Genomic DNA, 22838 nt, shown 5'->3' on the forward strand with positions numbered 1-22838 from the left:
TTTCATTTGGGACATTACCTTGATCCCAAAACCAAAGACCCCATCAAAAAGGAGAATTACAGACCAATATCCTTGATGAACATGGATGCAAAAATTCTCACCAAAATACTAGCCAATAGGATCCAACAGTCCATTAAAAGGATTATTCACTATGACCAATTGAGATTTATCCCTGGGCTGCAAGGTTGGTTCAACATCCGCAAATCAATCAACGTGATACAATAGATTAACAAAAGAAAGAACAAGGATCATATGATCCTCGCAATAGATGCAGAAAAAGCATTTGACAAAGTACAGCATCCTTTCTTGATCAAAACTCTTCAGAGTATAGGGATAGAGGGTACATCCCTCAATATCATAAAAGCTATCTATGAAAAACCTACAGCAAATATCACTCTCAGTGGGGAAAAGCTGAGAGCTTTCCCCCTAAGGTCAGGAACACAGCAGGGATGTCCACTGTCACCGCTGCTATTCAACATAGTATTAGAAGTCCTAGCCACAGCAATCAGACAACAAAAAGAAATCCAAGGCATCCAAATCGGCAAAGAGGAAGTCAAACTCTCACTCTTTGCAGATGATACGATACTGTATGTGGAAAACCCAAAACACTCCACCCCAAAAGTGCTCGAACTGATACAGGAATTCAGTAAAGTAACAGGATGTAAAATCAGTGCACAGAAATCAGTGGCATTCCTATACACCAACAACAAGACCGAAGAGAGAGAAATCAAGGAGTCGATCCCATTTACAATTGCACCCAAAAGCATAAGATACCTAGGAATAAATCTAACCAAAGAGGCAAAGGATCTGTACTCAGAAAACTATAAAATACGCATGAAAGAAATTGAAGAAGACACAAAGAAATGGAAAAACGTTCCATGCTCATGGGTTGGAAAAACAAACATTGTGAGGATGTCAATGCTACCTAGAGCAATCTACACATTCAATCCAATCCCCATCAAAATACCATCCACTTTTTTCAAAGAAATGGAACAAATAATCCTAAAATTTGTATGGAACCAGAGGAGACCCCGAATAGCAAGAGGAATGTTGAAAAAGAAAAGCAAAGCTGGCGGCATCACAATTCCGGACTTCCAGCTCTATTGCGAAGCTGTCATCATCAAGACAGTATGGTACTGGTACAAAAACAGACAGATAGATCAGTGGAACAGAATTGAGAGCCCAGAAATGGACCCTCAACTCTATGGTCAATTCATCTTTGACAAAGCAGGAAAGAATGTCCAATGGAAAAGAGACAGTCTCTTCAACAAATGGTGTTGGGAAAATTGGACAGCCACATGCAGAAGAATGAAATTGGACCATTTCCTTACACCACACACAAAAATAGACTCCAAACGGTTGAAAGACCTAAACATGAGACAGGAGTCCATGAAAATGCTAAAGGAGAACACAGGTAGCAACCTCTTTGACTTCAGCCGCAGCAACTTCTTCCTAGAAACATCGCCAAAGGCAAGGGAAGCCAGGGTAAAAATGAACTATCGGGATTCCATCAAGATAAAAAGCTTTTGCACAGCGAAAGAAACAGTCCACAAAACCAAAAGACAACCGACAGAATAGGAGAAAATATTTGCAAATGACATATCAGATAAAGTGCTAGTATCCAAAATCTATAAATAACTTATCACACTCAACACCCAAAGAACAAATAGTCCAATCAAGAAATGGGCAGAAGACATGAACAGACATTTTTCCAAAGAAGACATCCAAATGGCCAATAGATGCATGAAAAAGTGCTCAACATCACTCCGCATCAGGGAAATCCAAATCAAAACCTCAATGAGATACCACCTCCCACCAGTCAGAATGGCTAAAATTAACAAGTCAGGAAACGACAGATGTTGGCGGGGATGCGGAGAAAGGGGAATCCTCCTACACTGTTGGTGGGAATGCAAGCTGGTGCAACCCCTCTGGAAAACAGTATGGAGGTTCCTCAAAAAGTTGAAAATAGAGCTACCATACGATCCAGCAATTGCATTACTGGGTATTTACCCCAAAGATACAAATGTAGGGATCCGAAGGGGTACGTGCACCCCAATGTTTATAGCAGTAATGTCCACAATAGCCAAACTGTGGAAAGAGCCAAGATGTCCATCGACAGATGAATGGATAAAGAAGAGGTGGTATTTGTACACAATGGAATATTATGCAGCCATGAAAAGGAATGAGATCTTGCCATTTGCAACGACGTGGATGGAACTGGAGGTTGTTATGCTGAGTGAAAGAAGTGAATCAGAGAAAGACATGTATCATATGAGCTCACTGATATGAGGAATTCTTAATCTCAGGAAACAAACTGAGTGTTGCTGGAGTGGTGGGGGGTGGGAGGGATGGGGTGGCTGGGTGATAGACATTCGGTAGGGTATGTGCTATGGTGAGCGCTGTGAATTGTGCAAGACTGTTGAATCACAGATATGTACTTCTGAAACAAATAATGAACATATGTTAAGAAAAAAGATAAAGAAGTAGATAGCAGGAGGGGAAGAATGAAAGGGAGTAAGTTGGAGGGGGAGACGAATCATGAGAGACGATGGACTCTGAAAAACAAACTGAGGGTTCTAGAGTGGAGGAGGGTGGGGGGACGGGTTAGCCTGGTGATGGGTATTAAAGAGGGCACAGTCTGCGTGGAGCAGTGTGCGTTATGCACAAACAATGAGTCATGGAACACTACATCAAGAACTAATGATGTAATGTATGGGGATTAACATAACAATAAAAAAATTAAAAAAATATTATATTTGGTTTTCATCCCAGTTCCCAGTGCAGAGTTCCTAAGACTGTCAGAATTTCTTTGTTAGGGCAACAAAGGTTTCTTTTGTTATGTTAATGAGGTGACTCATGTATGGCACCTAAGGATGGGAGCTTGTACTCAGGAGAACCAACCACCTGATTAGAGTAAACTTTCAGTCGCACCCCCACAATGGCCAATTATTTAATCATTTATGAGTATGTGATGAAGCCTGTATGAAAACCCAAAAGGACAAGGTTCAAAGAGCTTCTGGGTTGGTGAACACTTGGGGGCTTGGGATGAGTGGTGTGCCTGGAGAGGGTATGGGAGCTCAGATATCTTGCCCTATGTATCTCTTCCATCAGGTTCTTCCTGAGTTACAGCTTTTTATAACGAACCGGTAATCTAGTAAGTGAAATATTTCTCTCAGTTCTGTGAGCCACCTGTGAGCAAATTAATTGAACCCAAGGAGGGGGTTGTGGGTCAGAAGTGCAGTTAGTAGCCTGGACTTGTGATTTGTGTTTGAGGTTGGGGGTGAGGGACAGTCTTGTGGGACTATACCCTTAACCTGTGGGATCTGACAGTACCTGCAGGTAGATAGTCTCAGAATTGAGTTGAATTGTAGAATACCCAGTCGGAGTTGGAGAATTGCTTGTTGCTGTGGAGAATCCCCCTCCCCACCCCCAACACATACATATACACTTTGGAATTGGTACTAGAATCATTAATATAATATTCTTTACCATAAGAGTCCTTAGAACTTGACCTACAGGAAATCTTTGAGGACAGGGCTGAAGTTCATTTCCTCTGGAAAAGGTTTATGTCTGCCACAGCCAGGCCCCCACCGGCACCTTCAGGCACAGGAACCATGGCTCCATCAAACAAGGCTTGCTTTATTTTTATTTATTTATTTTTAAAGATTTTATTTATTTGAGAGAGAGAGAGCACGAGTGGAGGTGAGGGGCAGAGGGAGAGGGAGAAGCAGACTCCCCACTGAACAAGGAGCTTGATGCTGGGCTCGATCTCAGGACCCTGAGATCCTGACCTGAGCCAAAGGCAGATGCTTAACCAACTGAGTAACCCAGGTGCCCCAGAAGGATTGCTTTAGATAAAATTCTTGGCTTGAGATTTTGTCCCCTTGACCCCATAGATAATGGAGCTATGAGGTTTGAATGCAATGAGGCCAAATGGGGCTCACCATTTCAAGGAATGGGTTTTTCCCACTCCCTCCTAATAACCAGGTCAAACATGTTCTTCTGGGACAGGTAGAGTTTTAATTCACTGTGACTCTGCAAACATAGCCCTTTGGGGTCCCAGCCTTATGCAGGGCTGGGGAAGGGAGTGTTGGGGTCTCCTGGTAGACTCTCCACCCTGGGCTAGCCCCAGCTAAGCTTTATCTCTAGTTGGTCTAACCAGAGCTGCTGTCTGCTTTTGGAACTAAGGCCTCCCAGACCATTCCTACTGGCCTCTTTGATTTCCTTACTTCTCCCCCGGCTCAGCAACACTTTGAAAACAGAGTTTGTTATATTTTATCTGGAAATTTGGGGTGGGAGGGTTGTTTTAGATGTCTAGCCCACCATAGTGTAAGAAATAGAAATGCCAGTAACATATTTAACATAATTCTCTATTTTGGGATATTTATGTTGTCTCTCCTGTTTTGCTATGGTGAATAAAATTATAATGAGCATTCTTGTAGAGAAATTTTTGGAAATATCTCTGATTTATTCCTTTGTGTATTCATAGAAGCAGAATTGCTGCATCAATGAATATAGATATTTTTAAGGATTTTGATAGATGGTGCCAAACTGTATTCCAGAAGAGACTGAATGAGATTGTACCCTCACAACAGTGCTCACTTGTTTATTTTAAGGCCTCTAGAGGACATGACTTCATTCTTCTGAGGCTAGTATATGGCACAGACAGGAAGCGCAGGATGTCCTGGGTGGTACTCAAGTCTCACATTTACTTTGTTTTCTACTGAACATGGGAGACCACCAGAAATCCTCACTAACACAAATCAAACTTCCCTCTTGGGCTTCAAAGGAAAAAAGGGTAAATTGGGCTTCATGAAAATGTCTGGAATGTGGCTCTCGGTATCTTCCTGGTTTCAGGAAGCCACTTCTGGTCAGGTGGGTAAAGAGGAGGAATATGAGTAATAGGGGTGATGCTGCAGAAAGGTCTAGCACCTCCAGCATGTTATGAGAAACGCTTCTTTTGGAGGCAGACTCCAGAATCTTTTGGAGGCTGTAATTTCACTAAGCTTGGTACCCTTGACAGCTGGTTAATGACCAGCCACCTCTTCTGTAGCAAAAGCAAAAACCCCTTTCCAGGCTGTATAGCTGGGGGATGCGACTCCAAGCATGTGGTTCTAGTTCAGAGGGCCTTGCTTTTGAAAACCATCAGGTTCCATTTTCTATCAATTTGAGTTTTGGAATTTTTATTTTATAGAAATCAAATTTTGGCAGCGCTTGAGACTCCATCATCCCTAGCAAAAGCTCGTGATGACAATTTTTAAGGACCTTACTCTGAGTCAATATTTATTACCCTTCCTAGGGCACAGGCTTGCTTTACAACTGGAGCTTTAGAACTTTGACTCAATCTAATATATATTTAAATGCACACTACTTGGTGTGTATTACGATGACATCATTTGGACCCTCTGCAACCTGTTCTGAGAGGCCAGTTTTGGTCTGTGACTATGCATACATGTGTGTGTGTGCTTTGCAACTGCAAATACTAGCCCCTCTCCATGGGTTCAGGATGGGCACAGAAGAATAGTTAGATCACCAGAGCCAGAGATGGGCTCATGCCATCAACCAGGGCCTGGCAGGAAGCAGAATTCAGCTCCAGTGGTTCAAGAGGCATTCATGAATGGACTGTTTGCAGAAGTGCAGGAACTGTTAAGGGACTCACCAGAGGCAGGTACCAACGGCAAGAAGCTGTAACCACTGCTATCTTAAAGGGGCAAGGGGAGAAAATGGGGCAACCAGATCCAGTGAGAGCTGGAGTCATAAAGGAGAGGTCTCTGGACCAGGAGTTACAGCGATGGAGGGACATGAGCCCTGCTGCAAACACAACTGAGCTGGGACAGACCTTTCTTTCCTCCCCTGCAGCTGCCTTCCATTGGCCTCAAGAGTTACAGGCACTGGAGCTTGGGTGATTCCGTCCATTGGGTCCATCCCAGCAGGTGCAGGGAACTCTAGAGAATGGGTTTGAGGTCAGCGGATGGTTAGGTCTCTGAAGGGTCTTGTTGTGAATGTGTTACATGATGGTTTTATTTCATTAATAGTCCTCTAAATGGTGAGAGGGCAGTGGAGAAGAAGAGGTGAGAAGGCTTGAGCTTATACTTGGCCGAGTTGAGGCATGAACCAAAGCACTTCCCTCTCGCACCCCCCTCCCCATTATTTGAACCTGGTTTATACTGAATTATTCATACAGGGCAATTAGTGATACTGATGTGTGTATCCCAGTAATGTAAGCTTACACCCGACAGGGGTTACAATGTAGGGATTCTTCTGGGGAACAAATGATCTTCAGGACCCTGTTGGTGGGCAGCAGATAGTCAGGGAAGGGAGATGTCTGGAATCTCTGTGACCTATAGGGTGATAGAGCTTAGACCTGGCTGAACCAGGACGTCTAATGATTGGTGTATGTTTTGAGAGATGCTTCACTTTTGGGTGCCGTGTAAATTTGGTATTAAGTTAAAATAGCCTGCCAGATGATCCTGATGCCGGCCAGGTTGAGGAGATCCCCAGGTCTAGAACTCTATAGTATGGCTCAGAGTTTGTCCAGGTGTAGAGCGTCAGTCTTGCGAGCTACTTCTTTGACAAAAAGTTTCTCTGCTCCAAAAAAATTTTGGACAGTACTACATTCTGCATCTCCCTCTTGGAGATTCAAAATGGACTTGGCATATAAGGCTATATGAAGTCATCTGGTTTTCTGGATCATTTTAAGAGTGAGCGGTTATTTAAATGTACGTTGAAGTGTATCTTTTGTCTTTCCAACTAGTTACGTAACCATTTTATTTGGCCCTCAATGCCCAGGAGAGTGCATCTGTACAGTCCGTATTCACAAAGAAAACTCATTTTAGTTGCCCATGCCCTTACCTCGAGACCTGAGTACGGTGCAGACATTTCTTTATACTTTTCTCATTTCCTAAGTTTGTAACATTTCATAAGCAACCTACCTAGGATGTGTAGCTGTGCATCTCTCTCTCCCTCTCTCTCTTTTCTTCCCTCACCATTCCTTTGGCTCTTCCCCCAGGGTCCTGGGTTCATTGGAAGGAGGGGGAATTCGAGTTTTTGAGGTCCTGGAATCCTTTGAAGAAAATTACCTCCTTCACATTCTTTGGAGAGACGCTTCTTAGAAAAATGAAACTTCTTCTTGCTGGCTACTTTTCACAGCATAATTTAAGTATACTTCATGCTTACAAAGTCTGTTACAAAACTTCCAGTGAGAGGTGAGGAGGGAAAAGAAAGAGGAAAGAAGCAACAAAGGGGAGAGAAAATCCCCATTTGCCACAATTATGTGCAAAGGAGGCAGTGAGTATTGTCAGTGTTTGGAGATGATCTTTATAAGGCTAGATGTGGTATCTGATAGAGGATCAGGTGCTGAGCAGGCATTGGGTTCTGATTGCTCATTAGGTTTTGGAGGAAGAAGCAAAGATCAGTTCAGTGTTAATGGTGCCGTGGCATGCAAACCACTGAGTTAAAGCCTATTTCTTATTTTATGTAGAAAATCATTATAGGACATTTATATAGAAATAGATTTGTTCTTATTCACAGCTGTGATTTTCTGATGTTAAAATCCCCTGCCTGCAGTCCCGAGGTGCTTGAAGCCTTGGTTCTGATATCCAAAACCAGATGCTGCTCATCTGGTTTCAGTTGTTGTTTCTGCATGAAAGGGCAAGAGCATCCATTAGGGATTTTGAGCAAGCCAGCGGTTACTTATCATTTTGGGGGGTGGCCAGGAAAAAGTTTATGGATTATCCGTTTCATTTATATGAAGTTGAATGTGACTGAGCCAGAAACTTGCGTTGAATTCACGTATTGTGGATGAAAATGTGACTAATCGGGATGAATGTATTTCCTATGGAGTGGTTTGCAGAATCATCTTATAAAATTCTAATTGTGATGACTTCATGAAAATGCAAATTAAACTGGAAACAACCAGAACCTAGTCAGCCGTCCAGAGCATTTAACCATTTGGAAAATTTTCAGTCATCTCCTTTAAGAGAGTGGGGGCTAAGCAGAGATCATGCATTCATTTTAATAACCAGCAGTTAGGGTGTATCCTGTGACCATAACAGCTTCAGTCTGATGATCTTGATTTCTTTTTCTGCATCTTCAACAAATGCCCAGAGTGACGACTTCGATTCTTTCATTTACCTATGGGATTTGACACTGAGTTTGTAATTTTTAGAGCAGGCCTCCTTGAATGTGCAAATGGATTGCCTGGGGATATTGTTAAAGTGCAGATTCCAATTCACTGGATCTGGGATAAGCCCAGATTCTGAATTTTAGCAAACTGCCAGGTGACATTGGTGCTGCTGATATGAAGATCCACTTTGGTTGGCAAGTTTTGAGAATAGGAAATGTAAATAGGACGAAAGGACTCCATCAAATAAGGAATCAGTTTTACCTATTGCTTAATACCTTCATCAAGATGACTAATTCTTGGAAGCGATGCAGTAAGATTTGAAAGTGTTTATAGGTTCCTTCTTTCAGTTAACCTGACATTGATATTGATCAGACTACAGTATTCTTTCAATTTTCTGACTAACCAAATATCAGGTATTATATATTATGGCTTGTTTAACAGGTACACTCAGGAGCAGAAGGGAAAGAACCAACATTTTTGAAAGCAAACTCATATCTGAATCTTTTAAAATAGAAGGCTAAGAAATACTTCTACAATATTGCATATAATAAAGTATGGAACCAGTGTCTCCAGTGAATCTAAAGGAATTATCTCATGAATGTACAGTCTGTGGGGAGTGGTTTTACCCTAGAAATACAGCCAATTAATGTTTCCAGAAACACAGTCCTCCCTTTTTTCTCTGTTGGTTTCTATCTTGTAGCCTCTGTGTTCTACACCACGGACCCTCCGTGGAATTTGATTTCTCCATGGATGTGGAAGCTGGTTGTTTGTAGGTGTTGCTTTCTGTTACTGTGGTCAAGATTTACTAGCTTGAGGATTTTGAAGGAAACTACCATTCCTGTAGGACAGAAATCAGCCATCCAATTTTTAGTTTTCTATTCTGGAAGTTTGACTTAATGTCTCTAAAGAGCTTTGGTGTGGGATGTAGCATCTTTTTATTTTTAATTCTCCTTTTCTCAAAATTTGTTTTGTCTCACAGTCTATTCTGTGTCTTTTACATTTCCAGATTAATTTTAGAATTAGTTTGTTAGTTTCTTCAAAAAAGCCTGCTAGGATTTGGCTGTGACTACCTGGAATTCTCAATGGAGGAAAAATGGACGTCTTAACATTGATGAAACAGTGTTGACAACTCCTGGCTTAAAAGTCCTACAACCTTTTGAAAGGAAAAAGCAACTTCTGCCTTTTGAGATGCCTTCAGTTGAAGGCTAAAAACATCCTACTAAACACTTTTTAATGATAATTATCCTTTGGCAACTATAGGGCTTATGTTCCTGAAAACTGTTGTCGTTGGCAAAACCCCATTGTTGTGGGCTTAGTATACTTAGACTTGCTTATTGTGCACATTGTTTCTGGTAAGATGAATCGTACTGTTTTTTTTTTTTTTTAGATCATTCCCACGGGGTGACACACAGTGCTACTTTTTTAGAAGAGTGTTGGATTGTTGAATTCACTATTTCCCCTGGTTATGAGGTTTCAAGATACTGGGAGATTTTGAGCTGGACATTTTGAGACCCAAATTCTATTCCAAGATGCCCTGTGGGGAGGGTTAAGGGGAACGGTCAAGGGATGTGGGGTTGGAAGGCCCCTGGGGCCAGCAGCAGTGGGGGTGCTGGTGACCTCTTACTTCCTGGCCTGAAGCAGAAGAGGAGGGAGCTACTATGAAAACTCAGAGAGGGGAGACATACTTGTTGGGAGATGCCACGGAGAGAGGATGGAGGTTACCGCACAAGCGGGTGATAGTATATGTATAGTATATGCTATGTTCTTCCTTATGCATACATACCTTTAATAAAGTTTAATTTATAAATTAGTCACAGTAAGAGATTAACCACAATAACATAATAAAATAGAACAATTATAATAACATACTATAAGAAAAGTTATGTGAATATGGTCTTTCTCGTACAAAGTGTTGTGCTGTACTCACCCTTCTTCCTGTGATGATGTGGATGATAGAATGCCTGTGGGATGAGATGAGGGGAGGGGAATGACATAGGCATTGTGCCGTAGCATTAGGCTACGATCGGCCTGACAGTATTGTTAGAGGAAGATCATCTTCTAGACTGTGGTTGACCTCAGGTAACGGAAACTGCAGAAAATCAAACTGTGGATGCGGGTGGGGTGGGTGCTGTATTTACAGATGGTGTGAACAGCTAGTGAAAGGCTATTCCAGAAGTATTTTTCACCAATGCAAGTATTGTATGAATATCAGGGTCTCCAGAAACAGTTGTGTTCTTCTCACCCATTCTGTCATATAATAATCCTCAGTCACCAGACTGTTTCTAAGAACATCCCCCTAAAATATGCCTAAGTGGCAGGTAAGAGTCTGGTGATATAACCCAAAGCAGCATATGATTAGCACAGTCTTGATTTGATTTTAAAAACTTATACAAAGTGTACATTCCATGTCATAAAATATCCATGTTAACCATAGGAACAGGGTAATTCTGGCTCAGGAAATCCCAAATTAAATCTGGGAAGAGCAGGCCTTCTACAAAACTGTGCTTAATACTTTCTCTTCTTCAATATATTTCCTTCATGCTGGTCACACTTTAAAAATGGCTGTAGAAAACTGAAAATCAATGCTTTTTTTAAATGCATAAAATGAAAATAAATGTGCAAAAATTATTAGTGCTACACTATTTACTTTTCTTCTTTGTTTGTTTATAATTTCTTTGCTTGTGGTGATTGCATGTTCTGTATTGAGAAATATTTTCAGCTCTGAGTGGCCAGGAGCATGAGGCCATGCTCTGACACAGGCAACCTGCAGGCTGCCAGAGGAGCAGTCTCTTCCTCACCCAAGTGCCCCCAGTACTTTATGTTGTCCCTCTGTTCCAGTGCTCTTTAAAGAAAGGTTATGAAGGCACTCAGGATTCCTTCTTGAGCATAGATCTTTAGAAAACGACCACAGGAACAAACTGAACTGAAAACACTATGTCCAGCCCTATGTCAGGACTCATTTCCAGAGAAAGGACATTTGGTTTTCAGTCTATTAGCAATCTCCTTTATTTTTAAACTTCCATTCAAACCTGTAATTTCTATAAAATCCGGGTTTTTAAAATCAGATTATCATTACTTTTGGAGCAATAAACATTAAAGATAGAACCACCAGTGAAATCATCTGTTGGCTACATATCCTTTTGGATGCATCCAAAATCCTTTGTGATGGTGAGCCTGGCATTTGGAGTATATATACTTCATGGCTTTGGAGAACCATTTAAAAACCTTTGGTATTTTGGTGGTACTCCAATCTGAGATGAGGCAGAGCATGTTTTGAGAAGTTCTCTAAGCACCCAGTAGCCTTTCTCCTTCTTTCACAATGTGTTTGCAAGTCAGGAAGAGGGAAGTTACCAAAAGTCGCCATTTAATTAAAAAGGAGGGGAGTTTGCTTAAGAAGATGAGTGGCCTTGATGTCACTCAGTGACCCCAGGCGGACTGCAATGGGAAATTCAGTGTGAGGATTCTGGTCAGACTGTTCTTTCCAACAAAAAATGCTACACTTTTAAATAACTTTTAGTCTTGAAAATAAAACCTAAACAGGGAAAAAGCAAGCTGCTCTTGGTATTAGCCCAGATTCCACCCTCAGTCCCTTGGCACAGATTTTCCTGATTTAGGAGCTACATTAGCAGATCTGATAGTGGCATTTGGTCTTCTGGTTTGAACGGGAGTCACATGGAAGAATTCCATCCTCAGAAGCTTCAGTAATATGGAAGAGTTGCTAATAAAGACAGTTTCTGGGAACCTAGACATCTACTCTAGGCAACTCTTGGTTGCCTTGGCAATGTTGCTGACATATGTGTGTTTCTTGGAGTTGGAGAATTGCCCAATAAGCATTTACTGAGCTGTAGAAAGAGAGCTGCCAGCAAATCATACTCTCAATGAAGATGGTTTCATAGTCTTCACAGTGTCCCATTAGCCACGAAAGAGCCCTCTGTATCGTTGAAGGCTGAAGATGTGACCTTGACAATACACTTTCCTCAGACTCTCATCTGTTGGATGAGCAAGTTAGATTGCATGAAATCCATGCTCCCTGTCAGCCTCTTCACATTGCAGTTTAAGATGAAGATATTAAAACGAAAAGAATGAACCTTTACTAAAAAGCATCTTTTGGATTCAGGCATCAAATTAGGCTCTTTTGCTCATGTTCTCATTTAATCTTCCTAGAATTGGTATTCTCCCTGTTCTAATGATGGGGAAACTAAAGCTTAATGATGTTAAAAGTTTTGCAGAGGTCATCCAGGTCTCATAGGTGATCACGTGGGGTCCTGTTTCATTTGACTTGGGTCCTTTTCTTTCTGCTGTGCCCGTGTGGTGTCTTAGAATTGAGAGCAGTAGTTCTTCATCTGATGGAAGCCATGAACCCCTTTGAATAAAAGACACATACGAACTGTATCAGGCATATAATTTCAGGTCATCCATGGACACCATGGAATCTATCTGTGGACCTAGATGGAGAGCCCCTTGCCTAAAGAGAGGCCATGATCATCTTTGTTCTCTTCAAGGGAGACCCACAGCCCGTGTACATGTTATTCACTCTTTAGGTCTCGGAGACACTCTGTTGCTGTGATTGTTCCTCTGTGTGTATCTTCATCAAACAAAGGGAAGGTTACCTCTAGGGAGTAGCTGTAGAATCCTTGGATCTCAGGATAGATGTGTGCCTCAGGAGTCATCCACAAGCCCCTACTGTCAGGTCCTTCAAGATTGTCCAGTATCATGTGTTAGGAAGTCAGTGATTCTAATAACTAACATTCTTAAGCCCTGATTGCTAAAATTCATTTTAGATGAAATGTATATAGAACTGTGCTTGATATATTTTAAATTTCCATAGATGATACCTAATAAATTAGGGAATTATGGAGTTATTAAGGTGGGGCCTTTTCATAAGAGGAGGAGAAGCAAGATCATTTCCTTTTTTTCCTCTCTGTACTTCTTTTCACCAGTTTCATACCCATCAGCGCTAACAGCCAGCCTGCTCTTGACTTGGGCAGTTTATAGTCCCTGTTGAAATCCTGAACTCCTGGGTAGAGCTTTGTGAACTTTTTGTTCTACCTAAGCCAATATCTTTCATCTTTATACTGTAGGTCCATGTTTTCATGTTGCTGATTCATCTTCTGCTGGTACAGTGGGTGACTGAGGTCACCAAGACGGCCTGAGGAGTGTGTATAAAGGGATCAGTAACAGAACTGCTCCCTGGCAAGTTGCCTGGGTGTAGAGCCCTCCCTGGCTCCCATAACCACATACATTTTAGCAGCTCTTCTGCGGGTGGATCGCCACCATTTCAGCAGACATGCTTTCTCTCAAACACCTGGACAGGGGTAAATGGAGGAATATCTTCCCCTGGCTCAGGAGCAGGAGGATTAATTTAAATGTCGTAATGAGGTTGGAGGATCATTGTATGACCCTGAGCACTGTTGGCATATCCTTCATGGTGGCCACTGAAGAAGGAAAATCTAGTCTCTCTCAGGGTGTCAAGATGACTTGAAGACTTTAGTACACTTCTGTGTCGCTGAATTTTGGTGTAAATGCTGTATTCTGGGTTGGGTACTGGAGGTATCCGGTTTCCTAGAAAGGTAGCTCAGAGACATAGTGGCCAACCTGGCGGGAGAGAACAGGCACCTTGAGAAGAAGAGGGTCTTGGATGCCAGGGCCCACAATCCATTCATTGTTCATCGTTCATCAATCAATATTCCTCGGGCTATTTTTTTCCACCAAGAATTATTTTTTTAAGTTGGAGAACTAAGATGTCCTCGACTTTCAAAGTTGGGAAGGATAGAGGAGAGTAGACTTGGAGAGAGTGATACCTGACCAGGTCAATGAGTGGCTGAAAGCAGCTTGATTGCTGCTTCCTGTATCTGCATTCTGGGGACCCTTCTCACTTACCTCTGTTTCCCTTCCAGGCTCCAGAACTTTCTTTCCTCCACCGTGCTCTAATTCCATTGGCTCTGTTACACCTAGGATAAACCTGCTCCTCATATGTGAGATTTGTACTTTCTCCCATATGTTATCCTCCAACTTCTGAAGTCTGAAGTTCACTCAAATGGACAGAAGGCTGGGAGCATCCCCTCTCTCACCTATTTTTGCTTACCTCCCCAAAAGTGTTTCCCAGAATTAGAGGAAGGCCCATGCCAGCCTCCCAGAGGCTTGGAGGCCACTATGGCTAATGTATTATTGAAATCTGCCCGAGCAAGGGGTGGATGCCATAATGACACAGACATAAATCTATAAAGGACCAGATAGAGAGCAAAGTACAGGACCTTGATAGGTACGTGAACCACACCAAAGGATGATTCATCTTGTTCCTCTCAAGTTAGGGCACCTTAAAAACTACTTCTTTAAGTCTTGGAACATAGCCAGAAAGAGGTCAAAGTTCTTAGGACCCTGAAGTTTGGGTGTTAACACAATGCAGTGCCTGCCCATAGGATCCTAAAGCACAAGCAGCTACCCCATACTTGCATGGACCTGATGGCCTCCCTCCAGTCCAAGGTGGTGGAACTTTGCACAGAGGCAGAGTGAGCCCCTCATAAATGCCCTCTGAATTTGCACATGGACATGTGAGTGTCTGGACAGATGAGTGAATGAATCATCTGCACATGGGTGTGTGTGGGGGCTGGGGGAAGACCAACTCTCCACGTCTTATCCAGACAAGAAGAGACCACGGTCATCCCATGCAGTTGACTCCTGGAGTCTGTGGATAATTTTATGTGGACTTCTTTCTTCCTTCTTCCTTCTTTCCTCTTTCCTCTTTCTTCTTTCTTCTTCTTCTTTTCTTCTCTTTTTTCTTTTCACTTCTTTTTTTTTTCATACAGAGAGTGTGAAGAGAGGCATGCCTCACTGTTGAGAGAAGACTGAATTGTGCAGTTTTCTCCTTGACTTTTACAGTCTGGAGTAAGGAAGCATCAATCCCCCAGACTTGGAAGTTTGTCCAGTCTGATCCCTCATCCAAAGCATGATTCTCTTTCAGGAACCCCAGTGGTCCATGCTGCAGAATTCTTTGAACCATTCCCCTTGAAATACCTGTGGTCTTCATCCTTTCCTTGCACCAGCTCCTTCACATCCCGTCATTTCCACGTGCAATGGAAGATAGCGAAGTTTGTCTTTTCCTTCAAATGACAACTACCTTTTTTGAAAGCCACCAACATAGCATTCCACCCTAATTTAGAAATATTAAGAGAGGACAATTCTTCTGTTCCTACTACAGCAGTCAGTACTTATTTGCTCTAGACTATGAGGATTTGAACCTTGATCAGAATAGCAGCTTTACGGTATGGGGAAACTGCCCAAATCAAAGCATTCTGAATTTTTAGGGACCTTACTTGACCACTTGATGAACAATTAACTGCTCTAGAGAATCGCTCTAAAAAAAGAATGTGAGACTCTCATCTTTGGAGCAGCCCGTGCAAACCGTGCTGGGAAACTGACTGCTTTAGGAGACACTTGAAAGAAGATTTATTAGTGGAAATATTCTGAGCTACCATATTCCTGCTTTTCCTGCCTATTTAATTTTTCATTCACCTAGGTCATGCTGTCTTTCATGATGAAATCAGAACTTCTGAACTCAGGCAGAGGCAGGAGCATGACCCAAGCTGCCCTAGGGGGATGTTTCTGAATCTCACCCTCAGGAAGGCAATTTGGAAACAGTAGCAACAAAAGTAACAACAAAATCCTATTGTTTCAATAACGCAACATATTTTAAGAAAAAAGAAAAAGAAGAAGATAGCAGGAGAGGAAGAATGAAGGGGAGTAAGTCAGAGGGGGAGAGGAACCAGGAGAGATGATGGACTCTGAAAAACAAACTGAGGTTTCTGGAGGGGAGGAGGGTGGGGGGATGGGTTAGCCTGGTGATGGGTATTGAGGAGGGCACATTCTGCATGGAGCACTGGGTGTTATGAACAAACAATGAATCATGGAACACTACATCAAAACAAATTATGTAATATATGGTGATTAACATAACAATAAAAAATTAATAAAAAAATCCTATTGTTTCATAATAGTAAAGTGTCAATGCAAATGAAATTGTCCTAAAACACAATGCATGAGCACAGCATTGTCTGCCCCTTGCCTGTAGGTGGAAGATGTTTTTGTGTTGTCAGAAAATAAATACCAGATCCATGAATGGATAGTAATCACCCTGTAACATCAGTGGTGCCAAACCGCACAGGCTTAATTGATATTTTCAAGGTGGCCAGTGGACAGGGAATTTGAGAGGCCACTTAAGCCAGAAACTGTCAGATATTGTGACATTAAACAAGGTAGAAGATATATTTTTTAAAGATTTTATTTATTTATTTGACAGAGAGATACACAGAGAGTGAACACAAGCAGGGGGAGTGGGAGAGGGAGAAGCAGGCTTCCCGCGGAGCAGGGAGCCCGACGTGGGGCTCGATCCCAGGACCCTGGGATCACGACCTGAGCTGAAGGCAGACGCTTAACGTCTGAGCCACCCAGGCGCCCCAAGGTAGAAAATATTCTTAATCCTCTCAGTTCCAGGTTTCAGTAATTTTGTCACCTTAAGAAATTGTTAATGTAGCAGATCAATTTTACCACCAGTTTCGAGGCTGCTGGAGAAAAATGACAAAACCGCTGAAATGAGTTTTCTAGCTGGGCCTTCAGTTTCATCCAAAAGTCCTGGTGCATGTTTCCAGTTCTTACCTTTCCTAATCCCACATCTGGACCATTTCCCTCTCTGGCGTCTTAACCACAACCTAGGTCCCTGGCTGCCGCAGCAGAAACCTGAGGTCATCTTCATGTCTTCTCTGTCCCTACCCTGCCCGTCTCATAAGCCAGTAAGTACCGTGGATTGCACTTCGTAAGGGTCTAGCCCATCTGTCCCCTAGCTCAGGCTCAGTCACGTTGCCTGACTGTGTAGTCTCTTAACTGGTCCCACTGTCTTTTAATCTGTCCTGATCATTATCACCCAGGGGCACAGGTCTAATCGGGTGGCCCCCTCTAGGGAAACACCTCATTGGTTGCCATCGTCTAGAGGAGAAAATTAAAAGTCTTTAGTCTTGCAGACTAAGCCCCTCTGTAATCTGCCATCTTCCTCCCACACCAGCCTCGTCTACCCCAGCTCTCCTTCTTGCACCTTATGCCTCAGGACCACCACACTCACGGTCCATAGAATCGGCCCCCCTTTCCACAGCCCCTTGCATTGAGTTTGGCATTTGGTCTCCAGTATGTCAACTTCAGTTGGAGACTGAAGTGAATAGACTTTCTTCTCTGCCTACTCATCATGGTGATTTGTGTTCTTTTGTAGGGTAAATGTAAAACTTGATACATTTATTATGGATTCAAGAATTAGAAGATATCTGAAATTAGAATTCGAATTTGTACTAGAAGATATTTATTTTGCTCACCTGTCGGATGAATAAATCTCTTCTCTGGCACCTCTAACTACTGGTTAAGCTCAGATAACGGCCAGGACAGTGAGCTCATTACCTCTACCAACAAACTATTTATTTTCCAGAAAACTTTGATAAATTTGTGCAAAATTTTTTATATATAGCTTTTATCTCCCAATGTTAGTTCTTGATCTTGGTTTCTGAATGAACAAGTCTGATCCTTCTTTATTGTGATGACCCTTCAGATCTTTGAAGACAACTGCACTCTCTTCCTTTTTTTTTTTCTTCCCCCTGGTAATATCCGCAATTATATCAAATTTTCCTCTCACCTCAGGTAATCAATTCTCTCTGCTTTTTTGGGGACTCCTCCAGGTTGTCTGTGAATTTCTGTGCTCACCACCTTGTCCACAGCAGAGAAACCTTCAGTCCTGCTCTCCCAGTTGCTCTCATGTGGCCTGAGGAGCTTTCCAGCAACATCACTTTGTCGACTTGTATTAAGTATCCATGAAGAGTCATCCCTTATTTCTCCCAAAGGGTGGAAGCCACATAGTCCTAGCATCTGTTGTGTTGCATATTGGTTGAAAGTTGATATAAATTCAGTACTTGTACAAATACATTTTTTTAAGATTTATTTATTTATTTGTCAAAGAGAGAGAGCACAAGCAGTGGGAGCAGCAGGCAGAGGGAGAAGCAGGTTCCCCGCTGAGCAGGGAGCCTGATGCGGGACTCGATCCCAGGAGCCTGGGATCATGACCTGAGTCAAAGGCCGACACTTAACCTGAGGCACTCAGGCGCCCTTACAATTCTATTTTTGACCTAAATTTTATCCCAGTTGAATATCATCTTGCTAGAAAAGGTCTTTTTGTGAATCTTGATTCTCATCATGAAATACATCCAATATCCACCCCCCCTTTTTGTCAATGGAAGTTTATACTGTTGATGCAATTAAAATAAGAATGAGCAGGCTCCTGTGAGAATCAGCTGAAATAACAGACAGAATTCCCTAACATAGTGACTGGCATGGAGAAGGTTCTTAGCAAAGGCCAGATCCTTTATGGCCCCTGACCTGTGCCTTTCCCTTCTCTCCTTTGTTGCTGCCATCAAGATGTGGGTGTGCTGTAACTCACAGAGGCCTGGGTCCTTTATGACTTTCCTTAGAAGAGAGAGTGTGGGCTTACAGCATCAGCCAATTATAATTCTATCTCTCTTTGACACTAGGAGCAGTTTTTTGGGTTGTTTTTTCTACATTAATTATACTGAACAATTTCTAGAAATATGAAAGGCAAGGTGTTGTGATTTAAAATTTAAATAACAGATTTTCAGCAAAGGATCTGTGGAAAATCCCCATCACAGTGGTAGATATACACTGTTGAAGATTGGTCTTTCTCAGAGTATGGTGGCCTCCAGGAATCTCAGATGAGAACATGAGAATGACAGTTAGAATGTGTAAATCCCATTTGCTTCCCACAAGAATGGACAGGCTATCTGTGGGTGGGGACAGGGATACCAGGCCTCAAAAGGGGAATTTTCCAGAGGGTCCCTAGTAAGCCACTTACTCTGTCCTATTTCCTCAGCCGCCATATGGATAGAATAAGCAGCTAGGAGTGTTGTGAGAATGAAAGACATAACATGTAAATCACTTCCTATGGTTTCAGGTGCATAGTGGAGGCTCCATAAACATTTTTCTCTTTTCTCCCACTCCTGAGACCACAGTGCCTTTGCATTGCATGGAAAGTGGCAGGGCCAAGGTTGCTTGCTCAGGACAGTTTGACAGCCTTTCTTGGCTTTTGGGAACTGCTGCCATCAGATGAAGTGTTGCCACTTCTGAAAGACGTACCTGCTCTAGAGTAGCCAAACATTTATGAAATAGTAAATGTTAAGAATTAGGGGGGAAGGGTCACATAGTAAATGCTACGTATCTTCCCCCATTACTCTTAGTGTTTATGTGTGTGGCAAGAGGTCCTTTGGGGAGACCTAGCTTTAAAATGAAAAAATTTTTAAAAGGTAGATGGAATAAAAAAGCAAGCAACTTCTTTCTTAAAGTTATTTTTACTTTGGAACAAAAAATATGGGAGTGGATGGGAGGAGATCTTATAACAAGGCCAAGAATCCCTGTCATTGAATTTCCTTCTCTAGCAACCGTGGCCTGTATAATTTTGCTTTGCCCTCTTGCTCTTATGACAATGGTAACAACAAAAATAATAGTAACAATATCTTGCATTTACAAAACACTTTTAATCCTGTTGTTACAGTTTTTCAAAAGTTAAAGACAACATTTTCATATAAATAATTTTCAATTAAGGCAGTGTTTATAGAGATTTTTTTTTTAATTCTCAAATGACCTGGTGTTTTAGATACTTGATTGGGATTTTTGAATAGGGAACCCAGTTATGGCTCTCAGGATCCTTCTGCTCTGTCCCCAAGTAACTTTCTGCTTGAACTCCTCCTCCCAATACCCAATCCTGTGCTTTAGGAAGACAAAACAACTCCTGTCCACTCCCACAATATATAATGATTTTTCCAGTCATCTCTGCTGAGGCTACTTCTTTGGCTGGAATGTAGTCGGCCACATCCCTGTCTGCCAGTGTTTCCAGCACAGTTTGAATAAGCTCCACAGAGCATTCCCTAATTCTTTGGATATTGCTAACATCCAGGCCCTATCCAGGGCCTCTTTGAGGTTTTAGGGAAGTGAAGGGCATATTGGAAGGTGGTGGGGGAGAATTTGCCATGTGTCTGGCTCCAGTAATTCTAATACCATCCCTATAAAGTAGGCTAATTCTTTAGTAGAATAACTTTGGTTCACTGTTTAACAAACAACTATGTGCCTGTTATGCATTCAGCATTGTGCCAGATGCTTTGGACGAGAAGACAAGGCAGAGCTTTGGCTTATAAATCATGTACAGCCTACTGGAAGAAACAGATATGTAAGTCAATAAATGCAATGTAGCATTACATTGTTCAGCCTGTGAGTGGCAGAACTGTGGTTAAAATCCAAGTCTGATCAACCCCAAGCCATCAAGCCGAGATGCTTCCAGAAGAGAAAAACTAGCTGTGCTGAGTGACATCTCCTCAGAAGAGCAAAACAACAGCCTTGCTCTGCCTGTTATTTGAAGACATTATTAATCACACCATTTTTGTTTTATTTGTAAACTAGGTCCTTCAGAAGCTTGGGAAAGCTGATGAGACAAAAGATGAACAGTTTGAAGAATATGTCCAGAACTTCAAACGGCAAGAGGTAAGTAGGTTTATCTAGTCCGGAGAGGGAAACGGGTTGACTGTGTTTGTGTTTTAGTATATAACTAAAATATGTTAAGGTTGAAGAAAGAACTTTCTTTGGGGTTGGTGTTAACCTGAGGGTGACACTTGCTAATTCTGAAGGCTTTTTTGGTGGCAGGTGAAGGAAGAGGCAGTAGGGACCACAGGAAGATTTGTGTTTTAGACTCTCAGGAGACTCTCCAGAGATCAAGGTTTTGCTTGTCTGGGGCTCTTCAGTACAGATTATTGATCTAAAAGAAAGATGCTGTTTTGGGTGATTATAGTCTTAGTATGGTATAGTATTAGGGAAACAGGAGTTAGATATTTCTGGCATAATTATTTTAATTGCTGCATGATTCAAGATCATACATTCTTTTATTTATTTGTTTGCTTGTTTGTTTATTTTAAATTTTATTATGTTATGTTAGTCACCATGCAATACATCATTAGTTTTTGATGTGGTGATCCACGAGTCATTGTTTTTGTATAACACCCAGTGCTCCATGCAGTACATGCCCTCCTTAATAACCATCACCGGGCTAACCCATCCCCCCACCCCCTTCCCCTCTAAAACCCTCAGTTTGTTTCTCAGAGTCCGTAGTCTCTCATGGTTCGTCTCTCCCTCTGATTTCCCCCCTCTTCATTTTTCCCTTCCTTCTCCTAGTGTCCTCCATGTTATTCCTTATGTTCCACAAATAAGTGAAACCATATGATAATTGACTTTCTCTGTTTGACTTATTTCACTTAGCATCATCTACTCCAGTCCCATCCATGTTGATGCGAAAGTTGGGTATTCATCCTTTCTGACGGCTGAGTAATATTCCATTGTATATACGGACCCCATCTTCTTTATCCATTCATCTGTTGAAGGGAATTTCAGCTCTTTCCACAGTTTGGCATTCTTAACAGGGGTTATATCTCCCCCAAGAGGCTGAAAATTGGTTCTTTGTGGATAAAAAAAATTGTATTCTTTTTATGTGTATATATCACATAAAAAGATATGTAGTATATCTATGGTATTAAAATTTCATGGGGGTGTGTGATGAGGAAAAAAATGTCTATAAAGTCTCCTTGAGGGGAGTGATAATGAGGAAAAAGGTTGAGAAACATGGTTTGTGATGTTTGTTCCTTTGATGGGCTGCTGTGTGTTCAATAGACACATGCATAAAGAAAGAAACTCTTTTTTTTTAAATTTTTTATTGTTATGTTAATCACCATATATTACATCATTAGTTTTTGATGCAGTGTTCCATGATTCATTGTTTGTTCATAACACCCAGTGCTCCATGCAGAACGTGCCCTCCTCAATACCCATCACCAGGCTAACCCATCCCCCTGCCCCCCTCCCCTCTAGAACCCTCAGTTTGTTTTTCAGAGTCCATCATCTCTCATGGTTCGTCTCCCCTTCTGACATACTCCCGTTTTCTTCCTCTCCTGTTATCTTCTTCTTTTTCTTTTTTCTTAAAATATGTTGCGTTATTTCTTTCAGAAGTACAGATCTGTGATTCAACAGTCTTGCTCAATTCACAGCGCTCACTGTAGCACATACCCTCCCCAATGTCTATCACCCAGCCACCCCATCCCTCCCACCCCCAACCACTCCAGTAACACTCAGTTTGTTTCCTGAGATTAAGAATTCCTCATATCAGTGAGGTCATGTGATACATGTCTTTCTCTGATTGACTTATTTCACTCAGCATAACACCCTCCAGTTCCATCCACGTCCTTGCAAATGGCAAGATCTCATTCCTTTTGATGGCTGCATAATATTCCATTGTGTATATATACCACATCTTCTTTATCCATTCATCTGTCGATGGGCATCTTGGCTCTTTCCACAGTTTGGCTATGGTGGACATTGCTACTATAAACATTGGGGTACACGTACCCCTTCGGGTCCCTACATTTGTATCTTTGTGGTAAATACCCAGTAGTGCAATTGCTGGATCGAACGGTAGCTCTAATTTCAACTGTTTGAGGAACCTCCATACTGTTTTCCAGAGGGGTTGCACCAGCTTGCATTCCCACCAACAGTGTAGGAGGGTTCCCCTTTCTCCACATCCCCGCCAACATCTGTTGTTCCCTGACTTGTTAATTTTAGCCAGTCTGACGGGTGT

At 42.0% G+C, this 22838-nt stretch overlaps 1 protein-coding gene across 5 annotated transcripts in view; it reads left to right on the plus strand.

Moving 5' to 3' along the window:
• AMPH (amphiphysin) overlaps nucleotides 1-22838 on the plus strand; it is a 265823-nt gene that overhangs the window by 97169 nt on the left and 145816 nt on the right. For all 5 annotated transcript variants that reach the window (XM_088018242.1, XM_088018243.1, XM_028108945.2 and 2 more), the window contains exon 2: nucleotides 20621-20701. In XM_088018242.1, the coding sequence (XP_087874368.1) occupies nucleotides 20621-20701 (81 nt within the window). The remainder of the gene's footprint in view (nucleotides 1-20620; nucleotides 20702-22838) is intronic.

The sequence above is a fragment of the Eumetopias jubatus genome, unplaced genomic scaffold (assembly GCF_037043125.1).
Source record: "Eumetopias jubatus isolate StellerSeaLion01/CBP00866 unplaced genomic scaffold, mEumJub1_p1.0 scaffold_14, whole genome shotgun sequence".
Taxonomy (NCBI): Eukaryota; Metazoa; Chordata; class Mammalia; order Carnivora; family Otariidae; genus Eumetopias; species Eumetopias jubatus.